The sequence below is a fragment of the Myotis nattereri genome (genome assembly GCF_964212035.1).
Source record: "Myotis nattereri genome assembly, chromosome: 14".
Taxonomy (NCBI): domain Eukaryota; kingdom Metazoa; phylum Chordata; class Mammalia; order Chiroptera; family Vespertilionidae; genus Myotis; species Myotis nattereri.
The window spans coordinates 26051954-26074959 of NC_138089.1; the positions used below are offsets into that span (position 1 = coordinate 26051954).

The window sequence follows — 23006 nt, forward strand, 5'->3', positions numbered from 1 at the left end:
TAGTTATATCTTCAGATGAAGTTTCATTAGGATTTAACTTTTACTTTTGGGGGAGAATACTTCATTGCTGGTATTGTGTACTTATTATTGAATTCCATTACAAGGCATACAATATCTGGTAGCTCCACTTTTACTGAAGTTTTAAGAATAAGATTTATCCATGAATTCAAGTGTTGTTAAATGATCCTATTCATTTTAAAGTTTCCTGTTAACTTTTCACTTAATGGATTTATCTTCTATTGATAATTGTGTACATCGATCATTTATTAGGAATTACAAATGGTGATTTTTAAAATTGTTCCTTAATATAGTTTATACAGGAAAGGCAAAATACATGATTATTTTTCTATTTGTTTACTAATTTTCAAAGTACATTTGGTGTCCTAGCTACCTCCAAAATTTTATTTCTATCATAAACTCAGGGTCTTTTTATTTTTTATTAAAAAATCTTTTTAAATTGATTTATTTAGAGAGAGATGATGGGGGGGGGAGAGGGGGGATAGAGAGAGAGAGAGAGAGAGAGAGAGAGAGAGAGAGAGACGAAAGAAAGAAAGAAAGAAAAAGAAAGAAACATCTATGAGAGAGAATCATGGATCGGCTGCCTCCTGCACTCCCCCCAGTGGGGATCGAGCCCACAACCCGGGCATGATCCCTGACCGGGAATTGAACCCGGGACCCTTGAGTTCACAGGTCTATGCTCAACCACTGAGCCATGCCGGCCAGGCGGATTTTTTATTTTTTGAAAATATTTTTTAAAATTGATTTTTAGAGAAAGAGGGACATAGATAGAAACATTGATGAGAGAGAAACATCATCGATCGGCTCCCTTCTGCATGCCCCCCATGAGCAGATCAAGCCCACATAAGGCCTGACCAGGATTCTACCTGGTTGCCTCTTGGTTCCTGGGTTGATGCTCAACCACTGAGCGACACCAGTTGGGTGGATTTTTTATTTTTTTAATCCTCACCCGAGAATATTTTTTTCCCATTGATTTTTAGAGAGAGTGGAAGCAAGGGGGAGAGACAGAAAGAAACATTGATGTGAGACACATTGATTGGTTGCCTCCTGCACACTCCTGGACCCTTGCTGAGGATCGAGCTTGCAAAGGACGTTCGTGCCCTTGACCAGAATAGAACTGTGACCTTCAGTCTGAGGGCCAATGCTCTAACCACTGGGAAACCGGCTAGGGCTAAAGGTAACTATTTTTATTGTGATTTTTTTCCTTTGGCCTATGAATTATCTCTATGTGTATTGCTCAAATTTCCAAATATTTGAAGATTTTCCAAATATATTTCTATTATTGATTTCTAATTAACTTTCATTATAGTCAGATAATATGTTTTGTATGATTTCAGTTCTCTTTAGATTTGTTAAAGTTCGTTTTAGGGTCCAGAAATCAGTCTGTCTTGATGATTATTCCAGATGCACTTGAAAAGAATGCATTTAAGTGCCACTGGGTAGAATGTTCTATAAATGCCAATTACGTCATTGAGTGATAGGTTTTTTATGTTCTATAAACTTACTGATTTTGAGGGATCTACTTGTTTTGTTACTGAAAAAGGAGTGCTGAGATCTCCAGCTGTAACTGTGGATTATTTCTCAATTCTGTCAGTTTTTGTTTCACATATTTTGAAGCTCTATTTTAGGTGCATACATATTTAGGATTGTTATGTAATCTTGATGAATTCATGTTCCTTTTTTTAATGTTCTTCTTTATCCCTGATATTTCTTATTCTGAAGTCCTTTTATCTTATATTAATACAGGTATCTCCTGCTCTTTGAAAGTTCATGTTATGCTGCTTCGTTTTTATGAAAGACCTATATTATCTGTTTTTACCAAATGAAAGAAATCTGAAGAGGATTTTCATTTTTATGAAAACGTCAAAAAGCAAAAAGTGTGTTCACTGTTTATTTTGCAGTGTGCACTCCGAGCAGCAAGAGTGGCACCACCCAACTCCCTCCCCAGGACCGACACCCAGCATCTCAGCGCCAGGCACCAGAGCTTCGAGCTGTGTCTGTGAGTGTCTGTGCTTTATCTCGGTTTCTTTCGTGTATCCATTAGCACGATGTGTCCCAAGGTATCAGAAAAACCTGAGAGAGCACATATATGGGTGTCATGTTTAGTGTAAAACTGTACATAAGTATTTTGATTGTGGTGAATGAAATATATTGTATGAGTGTTGAACTTTGAGCCCACCATTTGTACTATTTACACACAGAATCTTGAAAGCTGTTGAAGTTACTGTTGGTTCTGCTAGTAGTAAAGGAGTCTCTTTAAGTTGGCATCCAGTAATGGATAAGATGGAGTCTATTGCTTGAGTGGATTGATGGGTGTTTAAAGCATGGTATGTTATCATATAATTCCTGCTTTTACTATATGTAGTGTTATTTTAAGTTTTACATGTTATTTGGTAGGTTACTTTTGGGTCTGGGAGTGCTCAAAATTTTTTCCATATAAAATAATGGTAATTGCTTCTTTGCTTTATGCCATTTTGGCTTGTGAAGTTTCACAGGAATGCTCTACTTTCAGATATTGGGGGAAACTTGTATAGACACTTCAGCTACCTTCTGATTAGTGTACACACACACACACACACACACACACACACACACACACACACTAGAGGCCTGGTGCACGAAATTTATGCACTCAGTGGGGGGGGGGGGGTTTCCCCACCCTGGCCTATGCCCTCTCACAGTGTGGGAGCCCTGCGATCGATCTCCCCAAAGAGGTAGCCCCTGCCACCCATCCAGGGCTCCTTAATGGATTGCCCCAAAGAGGTAGGCCGGAGCTGGGGTCCCGCCTCTGCGGCTCAGCGTGGAGCTGCTGGGACCTCCAACCTCGCCATGTGGATGCGCCAGGACCCGGCTCTGCGTGGAGCTGTGCACGCAGCGTCAAGTCCCCGCCCACCCATGCGTGTCTCGCCTCACATGCAGCCCCGCCCACCCACCTGTGCCTGCTGCGCTCGCAGGTTGCTGGAGATGGGTTTTTACGGCGTGATGACCACATAGGCTTTTATTAGAATAGATAACATATTTTTATTGATTTCAGAGAGGAAGGGAAAGGAGAGAGATGGAAACATCAATGATAAGAGAGAACCATTGATCGGCTGCCTCCTGCATACCTCCTACTGGGGATCCAGCCCACAACCCAGGCATGTGCCCTTGACTGGAATCGAACCTGGGATACTTAAGTCCACAGGCGATGCTCTATCCACTGAGCCAAACAAGTTAGGGTGGTGTTTATATATTTTTAAAAGTCATTCCCGTTTTAATTTATCTGTGTGTTTAGGCTTAAAGTGGGTTTCATATAAACAGTATATAGTGGGTCTTTAAAAAAAGCTATTCTGATAGTTCTACCAGGGGCTTTTTATTTATTGTAATGACCTATATTCTTTGGTTTAAATCTGCAACATGGGTATTTGTTTTTCATTTGTCCCATCTGTTTTTGTTCACATTTTTCTCTTTTTCATGCCTACTTTTGGATTGAGTATTTTTATATGTTACCTTCACTATTAAGTTGTTAGGTACCCTCTGTTTTTTTTTTTTTAAATTTATTTTTTTAAATATATTTTTATTGATTTTTTACAGAGAGGAAGGGAGAGAGATAGAGAGTCAGAAACATCGATGAGAGAGAAACATCGACCAGCTGCCTCCTGCACACCTCCCACTGGGGATGTGCCTGCAACCAAGGTACATGCCCTTGACCGGAAACGAACCTGGGACCTTTCAGTCCCCAGGCCGATGCTCTATCCACTGCGCTAAACCGGTCTTGGCGCTACCCTCTGTTTTATTATTTACTGGTTGACCTAGGATTTACAAATACATCTTCAACATATTACTGTATATCTTCAAATATGACACCCCTTCAGGTATACTAGACCCTTACAAAAGGCTACTTTCATTTCCCCTTTCCATTGTTGTCACATATTTTATTTTTACATAAGCTATAAGCCCACAATGTACTTTAGTCAATATGTTTAGAGAGATTAAAGAAATTAAAGTCTTATATTTACTCAGATATTTACTATTTCTGGTGCTCCTTGTTTCTTTGTGTAGATCCAGATTTTCATTGGTAGTATTTTTATTGTGCCTGAAGAACTTCCTTACATTTCTTGTAATACAGCTCTGCTGGTGATTCATTCTTTCAGATTTTCTTTTTTAAAGCCTGTATTTCACCTTTTAATTTTATTTATCTTTAAAATTTATTACTTACTAAATTAGCACCATTATATTTTAAATTAATTTTTATTGTAACTGGTTAACATCCTATAAATTTCAGGGGTACAATATTATGATTTATTTGTGTACCCTATTGTGTTCTCGTCTCTAAAAGTTCATTTTCTATTCATTAGCATATATTTGACCCCTTTACCCATTTTGCCCTCTTCCATCCCCTTCCTTTTTGGTGCCACCATTTTGTTGTACCTATGAGTTTGTTTTGTTAGTTCACTAGTTACTTTTTTGTTTTGTATTCTACAGATGAGTAAATTATACGATTTTTGTCCTTTTCCATCGGACTTAATTTTGCTTAACACAATACCCTCAAAATCCACCTATTCTGTTACAAGTGGCAATATTTCAACTTTTTTTAATGTCATGGTAGATTTCATTATATCTATATATTGCACATCTTATCCATTCATGCATTGATGAATGCTAATCTTGTTTATTGTAAATAATGTTGCAATGAACATAGGGGTTCATATAGCTTTTTAAATGTTTCCATATTCTTTGTATAAATACCCAGAAAAGAAATTGCTGATTCATATGGTAGTTTAATTAAAAAATTTTAAAAAAAATATTTTTATTGATTTCAGAGATGGAGAGGGAGAGATAGAAGCATCAATGAGAATCATTGATTGGCTGCCTCCTGCATGCCCCCTACTGGGGATTGAGCCCACACCTGGGCATGTGTCCTTGACCAGAATCGAACCTGGGACCCTTCTGTCTGCAGGCCAATGCTCTGTCCACTGAGCCAAACTGGCTTGGGCTAGTATTAATTTTTAAGGAACCTCCAAACTGCTTTTCATAGTGGCTGCACCAAATTACATTCTCACCAATAGTGTATGATGGTTCTCTTTTCTCCACATCCTTGACAACACTTATTTGTTGCATTTAAAAAATATATATATATATATTTTTATTGATTTCAGAGAGGGAGATAGAAACATCAATGATGAGAATCACTGATAGGCTGCCTCCTGCATGCCCCCTACAGGGGATTGAGCCCACAACCTGGGCATGTGCCCTTGACCGGAATTGAACCTGGGACCCTTCAGTCCGCAGGCCAACACTCTCCACTGAGCCAAACCGGCTAGGGCTGTTGCATTTTTATAATAGCCATTTTAACAGGTATGAGGTGATATCTAGTTGTGGTTTTGATTTGCATTTTTATAATTATTGATGTTGAACATATATTCTTATCTGTTGGCCATCTGGATGTCTTGCTTAGAAAAATATCTATTCATATCCTCTGTTCATATTTTAATCATTTTTGTTGTTGTGCGTGCATTCTTTATATATTTTGGATACTAATGCCTTATTCAGAAGTATCATTTGCAAATATCTTCTCCCATTTGGTTGCCTTTTTTGTATTTTTGGTCATTTCCTTTGCTGTGAGGGAGCTCTTTAGTTTGATATAGTCCCATTTCTTTATTTTTGTTTTCCTTGTCTTTGAAGTCAAATTCACATAAACACCACTGAAACTGATTGTTCAGAAGCTTATTACCTATGTGTTCTTTCATGTATTTTATTATTTTAGGTCTTACATTCAGGTCTTTAAATCCATTTTGAGTGAATTTTTGTATATGGTATAAGATAGTGTCAAGGCCTGGCTGGTGTGAGTCAGTCGTTGTAGCATTGGCTTGCACACCAAAGGGTTATGGGTTCGATTCCCAGTCAAGGGCACACATACCTTGGTTGCAGGTTCAATCCTCAGCCCCAATCAGGGCACATGCGGGAGGCAACCAATTAATGTGTCCCTCTCATATAGATGTTTCTCTCTCCCTCTCTGTTTTGTCCCCCACCCCCCTCAAAAAATAAATGGAAAAAATATTCTTGGGTGGGGAATCACAACAACAAAGATAGTGGTCTAGATTAATTATTTTGCATGTGGCTGTCCAGTAATCCTAACACCATTTATTGAGACTTTCCTTTCTCCACTGTATTATCTTGGCTCCTTTGTTGTAAATTAACACATTGCGGGCAGATCATGCGCATTCTTGTGTTTTTATATTACACAGTGTTTTACATACATATTAAAGGCATGCCTTAAAATTAAATAGCTGTTGCATTTTGAAGTTACTTATTACATGTTTTTACAAGCTAAGATCTTTTTAAAGTATGATACTTTGTAAATAGAAACTTATCTGGCCACTGGGTAAAGCTAGCAATAAAACTACTGGTGTGCAACGTCAACTGCCCCATATATGTGTAGGTTTATTTCTGGGCTCTCAATTCTGTCCCATTGTTCTTTTTTCTTTTGGTCTGTGTCTTTTTCTGTCAGTACCATACTGTTTTGATTAGTTTTGTAATATAGTTTGAAATTGGAGAGTGTGATACCTCTGAGTATTTTTTGTAAACCCCCCTCCCCCCCCCCCCATCCCCCAGGATTGCTTTGGCTATTTGGAATCTTTTGTGGTTCCATACAAATTTTAGGATTTTTTTTCTATTTCCATAAAAATGCCATTGGGATTACACCGAATCTATAGATTGCTTTAGGTATTATGGGCATTTTAACAATGTAATCCTTCCAGTCCATGAACACAGACTACCTTTCCATTTCTTGTGTAGTTTTCAATGTACAGGTCTTTCACCTCAAGCGTGTTCCTAGGTACTTTATTCTTTTTGTTGCAATTGTAAATGGGATTGTTTTCATTTTTCTTTCAGATAGTTCGTTGGTAGTATATACAAATACAAAAGATTTCTGTATATTGATTTTATATCCTGCAACTTTATTCATTTATTTCTATTCTTTTGATGGATTTAAAAAATATATATATTTTATTGATTTTTTTCAGAGAGGAAGGGAGAGGGGTAGAGAGTTAGAAACATCGATGAGAGAGAAACACAGACCAGCTGCCTCCTGCACGCCCCCCACTGGGGATGTGCCCGCAACCAAGGTACATGCCCTTGACTGGAATCGAACCCAGGACCCTTCAGTCAGCAGGCCGACGCTCTATCCACTCAGCCAAACCGGTCAGGGGTTTTGATGGATTTTTAAAAAATATATATGAAATTATGTCTTCCACAGATAGTGACAATTTTACTTATTCCTTTCCAACTTGGATAACTTTTATTTATTTCTCTTTCCTATTGCTTTGTTTAGGACTTCCAGTACTATGTTGAATAAGAGTCGAGTGAACATCCTTGTCTTGTTTCTGATCTTCGAGGAAAAGCTTTCAGCTTTCCACCAGAGTATGTTAGCTGTGGGTTTGTTATTTATAACCTTTAATAGAGGTTTTAAATCATAAGTGGATGTTGTATCGTGTCAAATACTTTTCTGCATCTCTTGAGATATGACTCTTATCCTTCACTTTGTTAATGTGGTGTAGCACTTTGATTGATGTGTGGGTGAATTCAACAGTGTTTGGTATATGGCAAATTCAAGTTTTGCTTCTTGGAATTTTCCGGAATTTTTTTCTGAATATTTTCCATCTGTGGTTGGATAAATCCCCAGATGCAAAACCTGCGGATATGGCGGGCCGACTGTACTTGTTCTTCTCTCTATGTAATAGGTCTTTTTCTCTGGCTGCGTGTATAATATAAAGTTTCAGCAATTTTATTATGGGGTATGTATGTGTTTATTGATTCTTCTACTTGTGTCTCCAATTTTCTTGGATCTGTAGGGTTATAATTTCCCAATTTGAAAAATTCTGACTTTCTTCAAATATATTTTAAGATATATTTTTGATTTCAGAGAGGAAGGAAGAGAGAAACATCAATGGTGAGAATCATTGGTCAGCTGCCTCCTGTATCCCGGGCATGTGCCCTGACTGGGAATTGACCCATGACCTCCTGGTTTATAGGTCGATGCTCAACTACTGATTCCTGCTGGCCAGGCTCTTCAAATATCTTTTTTCCCCTACCCTCCCTTAAACTTGTTTTCTCCTTGGGACTCCACTTTATACATTTCAGACCTCTTAATACTGTCCCACAGTTGCTTGGTTCATCTTTTGAGTTCCTTTTTCTCTGCACTAATTTGTATAGTTTCTATTGCTCTCTCTTCTGACTTAGTGTTACCTTTCTCACTATAGTGTTTAATCTGCTCTTACTCCCATCCAGTATGTTTTCACTTTAGATACTGATTTTTTCATTTCTAGGAATTGTTGGCAACATTTTTTCTTCTTCCATTTTTATGTTCCTTTTCCTTTACGTTCTTTAATATATTTATAATAGTGTTTTAAGGTACTACTCTGCTAATTACATGGTCTCATTTCTGTGATTGTCAGGTTTCTTTTTTCCTCTCCTGGTTATGGGCAGTATTTTCCTGCTTCTTTGCATGCTGGTAATTTTGGATTGGCTGCTAGACTTTTTAAAGGAAAAACAAAATTTACAAAGTGTTGGGCTTTGATCTGGCACTAAGTGAAATTATTGCTGGATCAGTTTGATCTTTTCAAGACTTACTTTAAGATCCAGAGCAACCTTTCCTCTAGGCCTAAATTAGGATTTACTGTTAAGGTATGCATCTTTCTTAGTACCCAATGTCTTATGTTTATGAAGTTTTTGCACTCTAGTTATTGGGAAAATGAACTGCTGTGAATTCCCAGGAATGGTTTGGTCTATTGCTTTCCAGTCATGATGACAGATGCAGATTAACACTTGGTCAAAGATTCTAAGAACCTCTTCTGCAGATCGCAGGAGCTTGCTGTCTCCTTTTTAGTATTCTGCCCCCTACGTTGTGGCTTAGCTTTCCTGAACTCTGATCTGTCTCTTCAACTCAGACCATTGGATTCCGTCTCCCTGTCCTTTGGCCTGGCAGTAGGCTGGGATAATTGTGTTCCCCTCACTTGTTTTTGTTCTCCTTAGTACTGCCTGTTGTCATATGTACGTACTAGCTGTTTACAGTGTGATGAAAATCACAGCTGTTAATCCTTCATGTGCACAAGTGGAGACCTCTCCTATAGAACTCATAACGAAAGCCTGTGAAATTTCTAGTTTTGACAGTTGTTCTCATTGACTTGCTGTTTTCTATTCAGAATGGATAATTATTTGATGGTAATTATTGGGCTACCTGGCTCAAAGGACCATAAGAAACTGCCCCCCCCCCCCCCACCTCCCGTAGATCCCACACAAGTATCATGGCTATGAATGATGTGGCCCTACTCTTCCAGATCAGTGGTTTGAGGGACTACCTTAATGTTGTCTGGGGGTTTCTTTTGCCACACTAGTTGCTTTGTTTTTGTGAAAGGATTAAAAACTGATGGCTCCTACTGCCTTTTTGTCTTGTCAAGCACTCTATACCTTTTAAATTATCATTTTATTCATCTCATTTGGGTGTTAACTGTCCTGGAAGGTTAACATAGTATTTCCACTTAATTAGCTTAGTTTACAGTCAAAAAATTTGGGGGATTTTTCTTACCACCAAATGGTGAATCTGTTACTACTATAAGCATAAACTGTTGAAAGTGATAATTTTATATACCTCCAGATTATCTAAACTGATCCTCCCTGGTGTAAATTACACACAGAGCACATGGCCAGGACAGCATTGACCTATCACTAACCCAGTGTGTGACATGGAACTAGTCCCTTCTCATTCATTTGTTGACAGTACCTGGCACCATCAGGAAGACTAGACTTGTCCCTGGGGAGCAGAGTTTTGTTAGGGAAGGCAGACATGTATGTAAAGCTAACTAGAATTCATTGTAGTCTGTGTCCACTGAGAAAAGTATGCAAAGGTGCCTTCTTGGGTCTTTCTTTTCTCTAACAGGAAAGAAAAAACACAAAGAAATCACCTGCAGTTTTCATATTGTTCTACAAAGGCTTGGATTTTACCAAATGACCTGGAAGTCTGGGTGGGCTGGGCCATGGCCTCTCTATCCTCACTTCAGTCAACATAGTTTCACTGCTTCCCATTTTATATATTACAATCTAACATTTATTTCAAAACAGCGGTTTTGCTGCAGAAAAACAAATGAAGGATGAGAAACAGAAGAATGGGGACCCACACTTACCTGTGTACACAGCCTCCTGAGGTGAGTTGCTTGACCTTTTGTCTAAGAGCATTGGTATCAAACTACTGTGATCCACTCCTAGATAACAGCTGAGGAGCCCCCTCATTCTACATTGAGAGTACTGGCTTTACCAACTTGGCAGTGGTCAATTCTGTGCCAGTTTCTCAGTAAATTGGGAGTATATGCTTATAGTTTGTTGTGCTGCTTAATGTGTGAAAGACCCAAATGCACTGCCAGCTCACAGCAGGTCTCAGGAAAGGGTAGCTATTGTTGTGACTGATGATTCAGGCGAGGGTCCCAGGGCCTCTGCTGAGAAGTGATAGTTGGCTCAGGGTCAATAAACTGAACAAATGGTGTCCCCCCTCCGGCCAGTCTCTTAACTATATTGATATTTGGTTAGTACTGTCCTGCATTTACATGGCATTTTGTGGATCACCCACATGTATTAGCTCATTTGAGTCTTGCAACCATTCTGTAGAGCAGACTTTATTAGTCTCATTCTACAGAAGAGGATGTGCATGCAGAGCCAGGGTTACAATCCCCATAACTGAAGACGAAGCCTAGCACTCCTTTTACTGTGCTTTGTATATGGTACCTTCTGTATAAACTCAATCACCAGGATGCTCACACTGTGACAGACCAGCAGGGACTTGGTTCATGTTGACCAACAAGAGTCAAAATGAACTTTTTTAGGGAGGATAATTAATGTAGGGAGAATTATAAACATCATGTTTAATTACTTTGGAAACAAAAACTCCCAAATAATGCCTGAACCCAAAAGGTACATAAAAATGGCCAAAAAATATTTTTAAATAATAGATCATTTGTAGTTTCTCCCTCATAATGAGTGCTTTTTAAATTACAAACCATATCAAATCATGTTAAGGCAGATGATCAATCTCGTTGCAGTTTTAACTACTCCTGGGAAAGTCATCTTGTTGGAGCGCTTCCTTGCCGCTGTTTGGTCAGTTGGTCCAGGAATTGGCAGGTGGGGAGCTGGCCCGCCAGTCTTGTCACTGCTCGTTCTGCTGGCTCTCTGTGACGGAAGCAGACACGGAACCCTGGCCCTTGTTGACATCACTGATGCACACCCACTGCCCGTCGACTGACTCCTTCCATAGGGTCACCTGCAAGCCAGCACACACACAGGTCAGCACCCCTTCCCTCTGCTCTCATCTCACTGGACCCCTGAATGATTGCCCCAATTCCCGAAGAACCGTGGCTCACAGCCATGTGGGAAAACAGGACTAATCTTGGTTTCCTCACTGAAATCCCATCAAAACAGAAGAAAAATCTACACAAAGGCGGTGACATGAGTAGTTCCAAATTTCACTCTCCCTTAAAAGAACAACTGTTCATGGACAAGACACCACTAAGAAAGTCCTAGAACAGGGGAGGGAGTGAGGCTGACACCCCCTGCACTAGAGACCAGGCTGGACTGCATTAAGTAAGAGGGATGGCTACATGCTAACCGCACCTCTCCTCCAGGCAGGTGCAGTTCTTCCGGAGGGAGGAGAGCACTAGGATGACATCCATCCAGCACCACAAGAGGGGCTTGCAGGTGAACCTGTGGGGTCAACCACTGGGAATCCGACTGTGACGGAGAAGGGGCTTCCAACAACCAGCACACAGATCTTTGCAGACCTAGTTCCTACCTGCAGAATCTGGCTAGTCCCAGGGCAGTCTGACCAGGGAACTTGGTGAGTGCAGATCGCCTAATTCAGGTCCCCAAACCAGAGTTCTGCCTACTTTTGTAAGTCACAGCCCTCCCTACCTGCTGCAGGAAGAGCCGGCAAGAGCACCTCGAATCCACAAGTCCCACCAACTGTATAGCTGAGAGGAAGGCGGGCAGGCAGAGCTGATTACCTCCAGAGCAAAGCCAGTGGCCCCGTTCGGCCATGTCATCCGTTGGGGCATGCACTGGCTTAGGTCAAAGCCATAAAGAACATTAGTGGCCTTAGAGCTGCTTTTCCTGCTGAGCCCAGGAAAGAAACTAATTTGTAACCACACCTACTGCTGAAAACAGCCTTCAGCCCAGGGACCCTTCCCCGAGCACCTGTGAAGCGGTGTATCCCATCAAACACCCCTGCTTCTAGGGGCGCTGGAACAGAAAGCACAGACTATGGCTGTTCCTGTCTCGTGACCTCACCTGACCACGATATTCGGTGCACTCTTGCCTGATTGGGGGCCCCGATGAGCTCTGGGTGCCGCCCCACCAAAGCAGGGAAGCTAGTTCACAGCCCCTCCTGCTGCTGAGGAGAATACTCAGTTACCTCAGTGTTCAAACAGCTGCCTCACCCAAAGATCTACCCTGACAGCAAAGGGTCTATCTTTGCTATTAGGGCCTCATCTGTCCCAAGATATTACTAACAGACACGTCCAGAAAACCACACTCCAGTGTGCAGGTACCAAGGATCATGAAAAACCAGGTAAATATGACACCACCCAAGGAAACTAATCAAGCTCTAGTACCTGACACTAAAGAAATGGAGATCTATGAACTATCAGATAAAGAATTCAGGGTAATCCTTTTGAAGTTTAGTGAACTACAAGGATAAATGAGATTAGTTAAAACAATGCATGAATAACACGAACTTTGGCAAAGCAATAGAAACCATCAAAAAATAAAAACTCAAATCCTAGAACTTAAAAATTCAGAAACTAAACTTAAGAATTCCAAAGCAGCCTCAACAGTGTACAAGAAAGAACTATGATCTGGAAGATAGGACATTTGAAAGTATCCAGTCAGAAGAACAAAAGAATGAAGAAGAGTATAGAAAGCCTACAGGAATTATGGGACCTAATGAACCACCCCCCCCCACAAAAAACCCCCACCACCAATATAGTAGCCCCCCATCCATAAGGGATATGTTCCATGACTCCTCTAGTAGATGCCGGAAACGTGGATAGTAGTACTGAACCCTATACATTATACCTACGGCAAAGTTTAATTTATAAACAAGGCACAGTAAGAGTAACAATAATAAAATAGAACAATTGTAAACAATATACTATAATAAAAGTTATGTAATATGGTCTCTTTTTCAAAGTTATCTTACTGTACTACACTCTTCCTTTTTTTAAAGAAAGCACGTTATGGCTTCTCTTTGGCATAACTGAATTGCCAGCATCACTACTCTTGTGCTTTGGGGCCATTAAGTACAAAAAGGGTTACCTGAACATAAGCACTGTGCTATCGCAATAGTCACTATGACTATGACAGTGACATAGATATGCTGGATAAAGGGATAATTCATGATGAGAGAGAATCATTGATTGGCTGCCTCCTGCACGTCCCACACTGGGGATTGAGCCCACAAACTGGGCATGTGCCCTGACTGGCAATCGAACCGTAACCTCCTGGTTCATAAGTCAATGCTCAACCACTGAGCCACACCAGTGGGCTAGAAATATCTTTAAATTTCAAGAAAATTGGAATTAAACAGTAATAAAATATGCAGAAGTTAACATCCTTATATAAACTTAAAGGGCAGTAAGATTTAAGGATATAATTAGGACACATGCTCAAAATGCAGGCTTCATTAACTGCATTTTCCAGTGGGTAAAGACAAATGGGTCCCTGTCCCCCAGGTCATAGAAATGCTGTGTACCTTATTATCTCCACCCGAGACGGCCAGAATGTTGGCTGTGATGGACCAACTCACGTGCCACACAACATCATTGAACTTGTGCAGTAGTTTGGGAGACCACGTATTGCTTGAGGCATCGTCACAGGTCCAAATGAACACACGACCATCCTGGGAAGACAGGAGAGTCAGGAGATGGGGGCAGTTTTCATGTCTTCAAAGTCACTTTCTTGTTTCAGTTCCCTCTGCTCTGTCTATATTTTCTCAACTGATGGGTCTGGCTGCCTAAAAACCAAGTTCAGAGAATGAGAAGGGAGAAAAACACACACAAAAAACCTCTCAAAAATAGGACCAAACAAAACAGGCACAAATGATATATATAAAAGGCCTGGCTTAATTCTGGCCTGGGGTGTTGGGTAGCCTATAATGAAAGGCTTGTCCTTGGTCTCACTTTCGTGATCTGCCCGGGAAGAGTGGGCAGTAGATGAGCCCAGGTCTTAAGACTTTCCCATTGCCCTGGTCCTTGTTTGGGAACAATCTCAGAACTGTACCTGAGCACTTCCATTCTCTACTCACACAAGCTTCAGCAGGGGAAGCTGGTCCTGCTCTTGGCTCAGTGGAGGCAAGCCACTTGTGGCTTCATATCAAGAGTTCACTGGGTGATGACCTGCTCCACCACTCTGCTATCTGCATGGGCCCAAAGGTACTTGTTGCCCTGCTCTTACCTTTCAAGGACTCTCCCCTAAGGGGACTGTAAGGGCTGATGGGACTCACTCAGAGATTAAATACAGGATGCCCTCAGGGGTCTGACTGACCTGGGAACAACTGGCGATGGTGCTGGTGGGGAGACCAATGGAAGGGGCCCAGGCCACGTCTCGAACCCAGTCACTGTGTGCTTCGAGCTTCTGTTCCTCCTTCCACTGGCCATCCTCTTCCTCCCTAAAGGGGAGATCAGAAGAGAATCGGGTAGCAGCCCAGGAGCCTTTCCCACACCTCTATTGTGCACGTGGATCACATTCCTTCTCCACATTGTAAGCTCCACAGGGGCTGAGAAACTATTCCATCTGTCTGATTTCATTTGTTGAGTCTGCAGTTTTATCCAATTCACCAGCTATAATGCACTGCTTTTCCATAGCCAAGTCAGCTCTAGCAATTAGGAATTAGGGAAAGAGTGAATGAAACTGCTTCAGCTAACAGCAAGTTGTTTTTTGTTTTTTTTAAAGGATGTCCTCTGACAGTGAAAACAGTATTCTATGGGCAAGAGGAAAAAAGATGATCCTGTTTTTTTCTGAGCTGTGGCTGTCATGGGAGGTAGAGTAGAAGGCCGTCCCCTTGAGAAGTCCACGAACCCCACTTACTTCCACAGCTTGATGAGGTTGTCACAGCCGCCTGAGGCAAATTTCTTGATGTAGTTGGGCTTCTGTCCTGAAGGCTGGTCTATGAGGCTTCCAGGTACAACAGCAGGGGCCCAGCTGACGGCATTGCAGCCAATCTGTAAGGAGGGGGACTTGTGACTCGGCCCCTTCGCCTGGCAACAGAACACGCTTTGGCAGAGCCAAGGCTGTTGCTCATTCCCCTCTAGTCCTCAGGTCTGGCTTAGGCAGGACAGCTGTTTTTGATGAACTAAGGATTCCTACCAGGGTGTATATTTTTCAGCAGTATGCATTTAAAGTGAGAATTAGGGACTCTCAGGAATTTAAGAAACAGAACATTTTTCAAACATGAAAGGAGGACAGATTCAGAAAACCATACATAGTAAATATATAGCTTCGAGAATTACTCTGAAACACTCTTGAAACCATCACCAAGTTAAGAAATAAGACTGCAATTTACCCCGGAAGCCCTGTCATTATGTCCTACTTGAATTACAGCCCCTCTCACCCCGTAAGTACCCATTATCCTGACTTATAATCTTTTTGTTTTAGTTTTGTTACCCAAATGTGCATCCTGACACTACAGTTTAGTCTTGCTGTTTAAGTTTTTTTTTTTTTTTTTTTTTTTTACTGTTTTTCACATCTCCTAATTTATAGCTTCCTCCTCTGATCCTTTTATTTTTTGTAATTTTTCTGTTGAAGAATCAGTGTCATCTGATCTGTAGTTTCTCAGGCTGGGTTTTGCTGTTAAATACTCAGTTCAACATATTCCTCTGAATTCCTACATTGTGAGCTGGATCCAGGACGGGATCAGACTCAGGTTTGACCCCTTTGCCAAGACAACATGTGGTGGTGTATTCTTTCATCAGCAGGCACATTATGTGACATTGTCTCTCTCTATTTTGTTAGAACCTGTCAGTAATTTATGCCTCTCTTAATTCACCGAGAGTTACAAAATGGTGATACTGTAATTCATTTCTTTGTCATTTATTACATGGAATACCCTAAATAGGGACAATTCCCCTCTTAATATTTGGTTGCCCAGCGGTACAGATCAGATAGGAAAGGCAGAATATGCTTGATTCTTTCAGAATTGGTTCCCTAACTTTCTCCAAAGATGACTGATTCTCTCTTCAATGTCTGAACTCATGGATTTAAGCATATGTGGTAGGTTCAGTTCATTGCAATTATTCTCATTTTTGACACTCGTATTGCCCATCTTTGGCACTGTGAACCTGTCCAAGTTGGCTCCTTTGACATAATCCTAGTATGTCAAAATATGACTTTATTTCTTTTCAATCTGGTATGACAAGACGTACAAGCTCATCTTGTACATTTCCTACTTCAGACCTGGAATTTCCATTTCCTCAAGAGCTCTGGTTTCCTTTAGTGAAAAGCTGTATTCAAGACCATAATCTGGTGCTAGGGATGCTCTCTGCCACATAATTATTTATCTTATAATAATATTGCCAATATGATTACTAAAATCGTTAATAAAGTGTATCCTATTCTCCACTAGTTCTTTTTTTAAAAAAAATATGTCCTTATTGATTTCAGAGAAGGGAGGGAGAGAGAAACATCAGTGATGAGAGAAAATCATTGATCAGCTTCCTCTGCACGCCCCACACCGAGGATCAAGCCTGCAACCCGGGCATGTGCCCTGACTGGTGATTGAACAGTGACTTCCTGATTCATAGGCTCATGCTCAACCACTGAGCCACGCTGGCCGGGCTCTCCCTGCTTTTATTTTTTGTGGGGGTCGGGAGGAGGTGTTTGTGTGTGAATGGTACCAACATGAAAATATGTGGATCTTCAGCTGCTCATGTGCCAAACTGTTGTTTTTGTTAAATCTAACCAGAGGATATTTTCTCCATTTGAGAGATTAAAAGGGAAGGAAGGTGATAAGGAAGGGAGGGGGGTAGAATGAGAAAGAGAGAGACAGAGAGAAACATCGATGTGAGAGAGAAACACTGATTGGTTGCTTCCTGCATGTGCCCCAACCGAGGCTGGGAATCGAACCTGCAACCCTTCAGTGTGTGGACCCACACTCTAACCACTGATACAACACTATCTGCCTTAGCAGAGCACATGGCCAATACATCCTGTACTCTGCCTTCTAATCCTCATTTAGTCTTAGTTCTCTACCACAAACTATATTTATACAGGCATACCTTGGAGATACTGCAGATGTGGTTCAGACCACTGCTATAAAGTATCAAAATAAAGTGAGTTGTAATCTTTTTGCTGGTGGAGTCTTGCCTTTAATTTGTAAAAAGCACAGCATCAGTGAAGTGCAATAAAATGAGGTATGCATGTAAAAATGTCTTTCTAGTCATTTTTGTTGTCTGAAGCTTATTTTCTAGTAGACACATCGATTGGTTGCCTCAAGAAGGGCTCATGAAAACAATAATTATTGAGTTCTTGCATACTAACAACTTTCTATTCTCCAAAATAAAAATTTAAAAACAGCTTTGAGGTATACCTGACATTAACTGAACATAAAGTACACAATTTGATGAACTTTGACATAGATATACCCTGAAAAACTAACACTACAATCAAGATAACAGACATATCTCTCTTTCCCCAGCTGCTGGTAAGCTGCACCGTCCTTCCAAGGAAGCTGAGGAGGCCCTCGCTTCACCTGGCAACTAGCACCACTCCCGCGCTCACTCACCCAGCACCCGCCCACACCAAGGCCTCCACCTCGGAGCTGCATCTACCCGGCCACTATCCTGCACGATGGCCCTTCTCCCGCACGACGACGTGGAGCCAGTGATGGAGGATAAGATCAATGCCCTCATCAAAGCAGCTGGAGTAAACGTTGAACCTTTCTGGCCAGGCTTGTTTGCAAAGGCTCTGGCCAATGTCAACACTGGGAGTCTCATCTGCACTGTAGGGGCAGATGGACCTGCCCCAGCAGAAGATCCTGCCCCCTCCACCACTGCTGCCCCAGCTGAGGAGGAGAAAGTGGAAGCAAAGAAAGAAGAATCTAGAGTCTGATGATGTCACGGGCTCTGGTCTTTTTGACTACATTTCTTTTGTAACACATCCAATAAAAACGAAACTTTGAGAGACGTGTTTGCTCATTTTTAACAAAGTGCTGAAAGAAAAAAAACTTAGCACTAAGAATATTCCACCTGGTAAAGTTATTATCCAGACTCGAAGGGGAGAGTTTTTTCTAGACAAGCAAAAGCTTGAGATGAAGTGAGCTGGGAGATGAGTTAGAACTCCTTTTCTCAGAGGGCAGCTTATTTTAAAAAAAAAAAAAAAAGCTAAAGGTCTTCATCATGATTAAATCAGCCTTATAAAAAGTTAAAGGGACTTCTTTAAACTGAAATAAAGGGTGCCAATTAGTAACAAGAAAACATATGAAAGTATAATCGTAAAGGTAAATAAATATATAGTAACGTTAGTGCTATAGAGCTACTATGAAGGTCAAAAGACAAAAATAGTAAAAATGACTATCACTACAATAATTAAGGGATACAAAAGATAAAAAGATGTGAAATGTTACACTGAAAACATAAAACACGAGTGGGGAGAGAGTAAAAATGTAGAGCTTTAGAATGTATTTAAACTTAAGCTACCAACTTAAAACAAACTTATGAATATAGATTGTTATATGTAAGCCTCATGTAAACCACAAAGCAAACACCTATAGTAGATGCACAAATGGTAATGAGAAAGGGATCCAAGCATGCCACCAAAGAAAGTCATCCAACCACAACTACTAGTAAGAGGAGAGCAAGAGAAGAAGAAAGGAACACAGGAAGTAACAAGAGCCACAAAACAATTATTAAATGGCAATAAGCACATACCTATCAATAACTACTTTTAAAAAAATATACTTTATTGATCTTTTACAGAGAGGAAGGGAGAGGGATAGAGAGCCAGAAACATCGATGAGAGAGAAACATCGATCAGCTGCCTCCTACACACCCCCCACTGGGGATGTGCCCGCAACCAAGGTACATGCCTGTGACCGGAATCGAACCTGGGACCTTTCAGTCCTCAGGCCGATGCTCTATCCACTGAGCCAAACCAGTCAGGGCTATCAATAATTACTTTAACTGTAAAACAGACTAAATTCAACAAAAGAATAGCTGAACAGATAAAAAACCAAAAGCCAAGAGTATGCTGCTGACAAGAGGCTAATTTCGGATATAAGAATACAGACTGAAAGTGAAGGGATGGAAAAATGGAAAACAAAAAAGCTGGGGGTCAAACCTGCAACCCAGGTGTGCACCCTTGGCCAGGAAGTGAGTGCATGACCCTTTGGTATAACACACCTATACTTACGTTAGACAAAATAGACTTTAAAATGAAGACTGTAATAAGAGAAAAAGAAGGGCATTACATAATTATAAAGGTGTCAACCCAACAAATATCCTATCTAATAATAGCCAAACATGGCAATTGACCATACCTTCGCTACACCTCCCATAGGCTAATCAGCGAGATATGCAAATTAAGTGCCAACAAAGATGGCGACGAATTTGCATACTGCAGGCAGGGTGGGACAGTGTGAGCCGCCATCCAGGCCCCTGTGGACGACCCCAGGAGCTGCCTGCCTGCTGCTCGGGACCCGATGATCTGGTCCCGGGGCTGCAGGCAGGCCTGCCCCGCAAGCCCCAGAAGCCGCCAGATATGGCAGTGACTCTATCAGTAAGCACTCTGAAAGTCAGTGGCATAAATGCACCAATTAAAAGATTATGTGAGGGTGAATCAAAAACAAAACCCACTTTAAATATAAAGACACATATAGATAAAAGTAAATGAATTAAGCTGCAGCCGATTTTGCTCAGTGGATAGAGCATTAGCCCATGGACTGAAGGGTCCCAGGTTCGATTCCAGTCAAGGGCATGTACCTCAGTTGCTGGCTTGATCCCCAGTCCCTATCACAGCATGTGCAGGAGGCAACCAATCAATGTGTCTCTCCCTTTCCCTTCACTCTCTCTAAAATTCAATGGAAAAATATCCTTGGGTGAAGATTAACAAAAACAAAGTAAATGGATTAAGTAACATTAAAGAGATTATAAGAAAAATATATTCCAAATTTTGTTAATTGTACAGTGGGGCCTTGACTTACGAGTTTAATTTGTTCTGTGATGGAGCTCGTAACTCAAATTACTTGTATGTCAAATCAATTTTCACCATTACAATGACACGTGATGCTGGGCTGATGTTGTGGCGTTCACTGTGACGTTCGCTGCACCAACTAGTGGTGGGGTATCTGAAGCTGGCTCGTAACCCGAATTTTAGCTCGCAACTCAAAGCAAAAAATCGGCCAAGAGACGGCTCGTATCTTGAAAAACTCGTTAGTCGGGATACTCGTAAGTCAAGGCCCCACTGTATAATGGTTAAGTTTAAATTATTAACACCTAAGAAATTGGGTGAAGGGTACATATAATATGCTATAGTATTTTATAATTTTTTTTACATGTATGAGATTATTTCAAATTAAAATAAAAATAAAATATTATTATTATTATTATTATTATTTTAAATATATTTTATTGATTTTTTACAGAGAGGAAGGGAGAGAGATAGAGAGTTAGAAACATCGATGAGAGAGAAACATCGATCAGCTGCCCTCTGCACATCTCCTACCGGGGATATGCCCGCAACCCAGGTACATGCCCTTGACCGGAATCGAACCTGGGACCCTTCAGTCCGCAGGCCGACGCTCTATCCACTGAGCCAAACCGGTTTCGGCTAAAAATAAAATATTAATTGAAATGTATCAGCATTACATGAAAAATCTCCTAATTGCTTCTAGCATAATTTATTAAATTGTGCTAAAATTTACAAGGGTTCAATTAAAAGATATCTTAATTCTAAATTATATAATAGAAAATATATAATAGTGCAGTTATATGCACTTATCTGAAAATAAAAATTTAAAGAAGTGAATTTAAAGAAGGGATTAGCCAAAGAAAATATATGCACAACCCATGGACACAGACAACAGTATGGTGATGGCCAGAGAGAAGTGGGGGGCAACAGCTGGGTAGAGGGGGCAAAAGGCGGGAAATAGGGACATCCTATATCCTATCTAATAAAAGAGAAACATGGTAATTGGCGTACAACCGCTACCCTTCCCATTGGCTAATCAGCGAGATATGCAAATTAACTGCCAGCCAAGATGGCGGCCGGCAGCCAGGCAGCTTGAAACATGAGGCTTGCTTGCTTCAGTGACGGTGGACTCCAACGTTCCCCGCCTGCCGCTGCAGGCCTCTGAGCTGCAACTCTAAGCAACTATGTAACAAATATAGAAGGTAAACAAAACCCCAGAAACCTGCTTTAGTCCACTGGGCTTCAGCCAGCAGATTCGCAACATTGTAAGCAAAGGCCAGAAACCTACTTTCAGCAGCGGAGGCCTAAAAGCTGGAGCCAAGCCTCAAAGCTAAAGCTGGCCCAGAATAAAAAAAAGAAAAAAAAGAAAAAAAGGAGCGGTTGGGAGCTTCAGTCACCCCCAGCCTGAAAAGAGCCCTCAGCCCCTCACCCAGACTGGCCAGGCACCCCAGTGGGGACCCCCACCCTGAAGGGTGTGTGACCAGCTGCAAACAGCCATCATCCCCTCACCCAGGCTGGCCAGGCACCCCAGTGGGACCCCCACCCTCAAGGGTGTGTGACCAGCTGCAAACAGCCATCATCCCCTCACCCAGGCTGGCCAAGCACCCCAGTGGGGACCCCCACCCTGATCCAGGACACCCTTCAGGGCAAACCAGCCGGCACCCACCCGTGCACCAGACCTCTACCCTATATAGTAAAAGGATAATATGCCTCCCAGCACCGGGATTAGCGGAGCCGCGAGGGCTCCCAGCACCAGGATCAGCGTGACAGGGGGCAGCGCCCAAACCCCCTGATCGCCCTGTGGCTCTGTGTGTGACAGGGGGCGGGGCCACAACCTCTCTATCCACCCTGCTCTGTTCGTGACAGGGGAAGGCGCCCCAACCCCCGATCAGCCCTGCTCTGTGCCTGATATGGGGGAGCTCCCCAACCCCCTGGTCGCCCTGCGGCTCTGTGTGTGACAGGCTGCGGCGCCCCAACCCCCTGATCGGCCCTGCTCTGTGTGTGACAGGGTGCGGCGCCCCCCCCCCCCCCACGGGCCCTGCTCTGTGTGTGACAGGGTAGAGCAATAACCTCCCCATCGGCCCTGCCCTGAGTGTGAGAGTGGCGGCGCCCCAACCCCCTGATGGGCCCTGCTCTGTGGGTGATAGAGGGCGGTGCCCCAACCCCCTGATGGGCCCTGCTCTGTGAGTGACAGGGGGCAGTGCCCCAACCCCGATTGGCCCTGCTCTGTGCGTGACAGGGGGTGGCGCTGCGTCCTCCCCATCGACCCTGCCTTGAGTGTGACAGGGGATGGTGCCCCAACCCCCCAATCGGCCCTACCCTGAGCGTGACTGAGGGTGGCATCACAACCTCCTGATCACCCTGCTCTGTGCATGACAGGGGGCGGCGCCCCAACTCCCCAATCGGCCCTGCTCTGAGCCTGACCAGGGGCTGCACCTAGGGATTGGGCCTGCCCTCTGCCACCCGGGAGCAGGCCTAAGCCAGCAGGGCGTTATCTCCCGAGGGGTCCCAGACTGCGAGAGGGGACAGGCCGGGCTGAGGGACCCCCCTCCCCACTGAGTGCACAAATTTTTGTGCATCGGGCCTCTAGTAATAATAATAAAAGGCTAATATGCAAATTGACTGAACGGCAGAATGGCCGCTTGCTATGATGCGCACTGGCCACCAGGGGGCAGAAGCTCAATGCAGGAGCTGCCCCCTGGTGGTCAGTGCACTTCCATATGGGGAGTGCCACTCAACCAGAAGCTGGCTCATGGCTGGCCAGCGCAGAGGTGGTGGCAGGAGCCTCT

At 42.4% G+C, this 23006-nt stretch overlaps 1 protein-coding gene and 1 long non-coding RNA gene across 4 annotated transcripts in view; one reads left to right on the forward strand and one right to left on the reverse strand.

The window, feature by feature from the left end:
• The first annotated feature begins 93 nt into the window (after positions 1-93).
• Positions 94-18215, forward strand: LOC308529564. Of its 3 annotated transcripts, none has more exons than XR_013996777.1 (6): positions 94-1195; positions 1920-2017; positions 10117-10199; positions 11088-11327; positions 11667-11878; positions 17729-18215. It is a non-coding gene; the product is annotated as an uncharacterized lncRNA (long non-coding RNA). The 3 variants fall into 3 exon arrangements; XR_013996779.1 differs by having other exon boundaries at positions 485-1195; positions 1765-2017; XR_013996778.1 differs by lacking the exon at positions 11667-11878 and having other exon boundaries at positions 120-1195.
• The window catches only part of SEC13 (SEC13 homolog, nuclear pore and COPII coat complex component), a gene marked incomplete at its 5' end in the record, with an annotated part of 30971 nt that continues 17427 nt past the window's right edge, over positions 9463-23006 (reverse strand). Inside the window, 4 exons of the mRNA XM_081105729.1 lie at positions 9463-11305; positions 13790-13936; positions 14581-14704; positions 15124-15257. Of these exons, the coding sequence (XP_080961855.1) occupies positions 11192-11305; positions 13790-13936; positions 14581-14704; positions 15124-15257 (519 nt within the window). The 3' untranslated portion in view covers positions 9463-11191. The remainder of the gene's footprint in view (positions 11306-13789; positions 13937-14580; positions 14705-15123; positions 15258-23006) is intronic.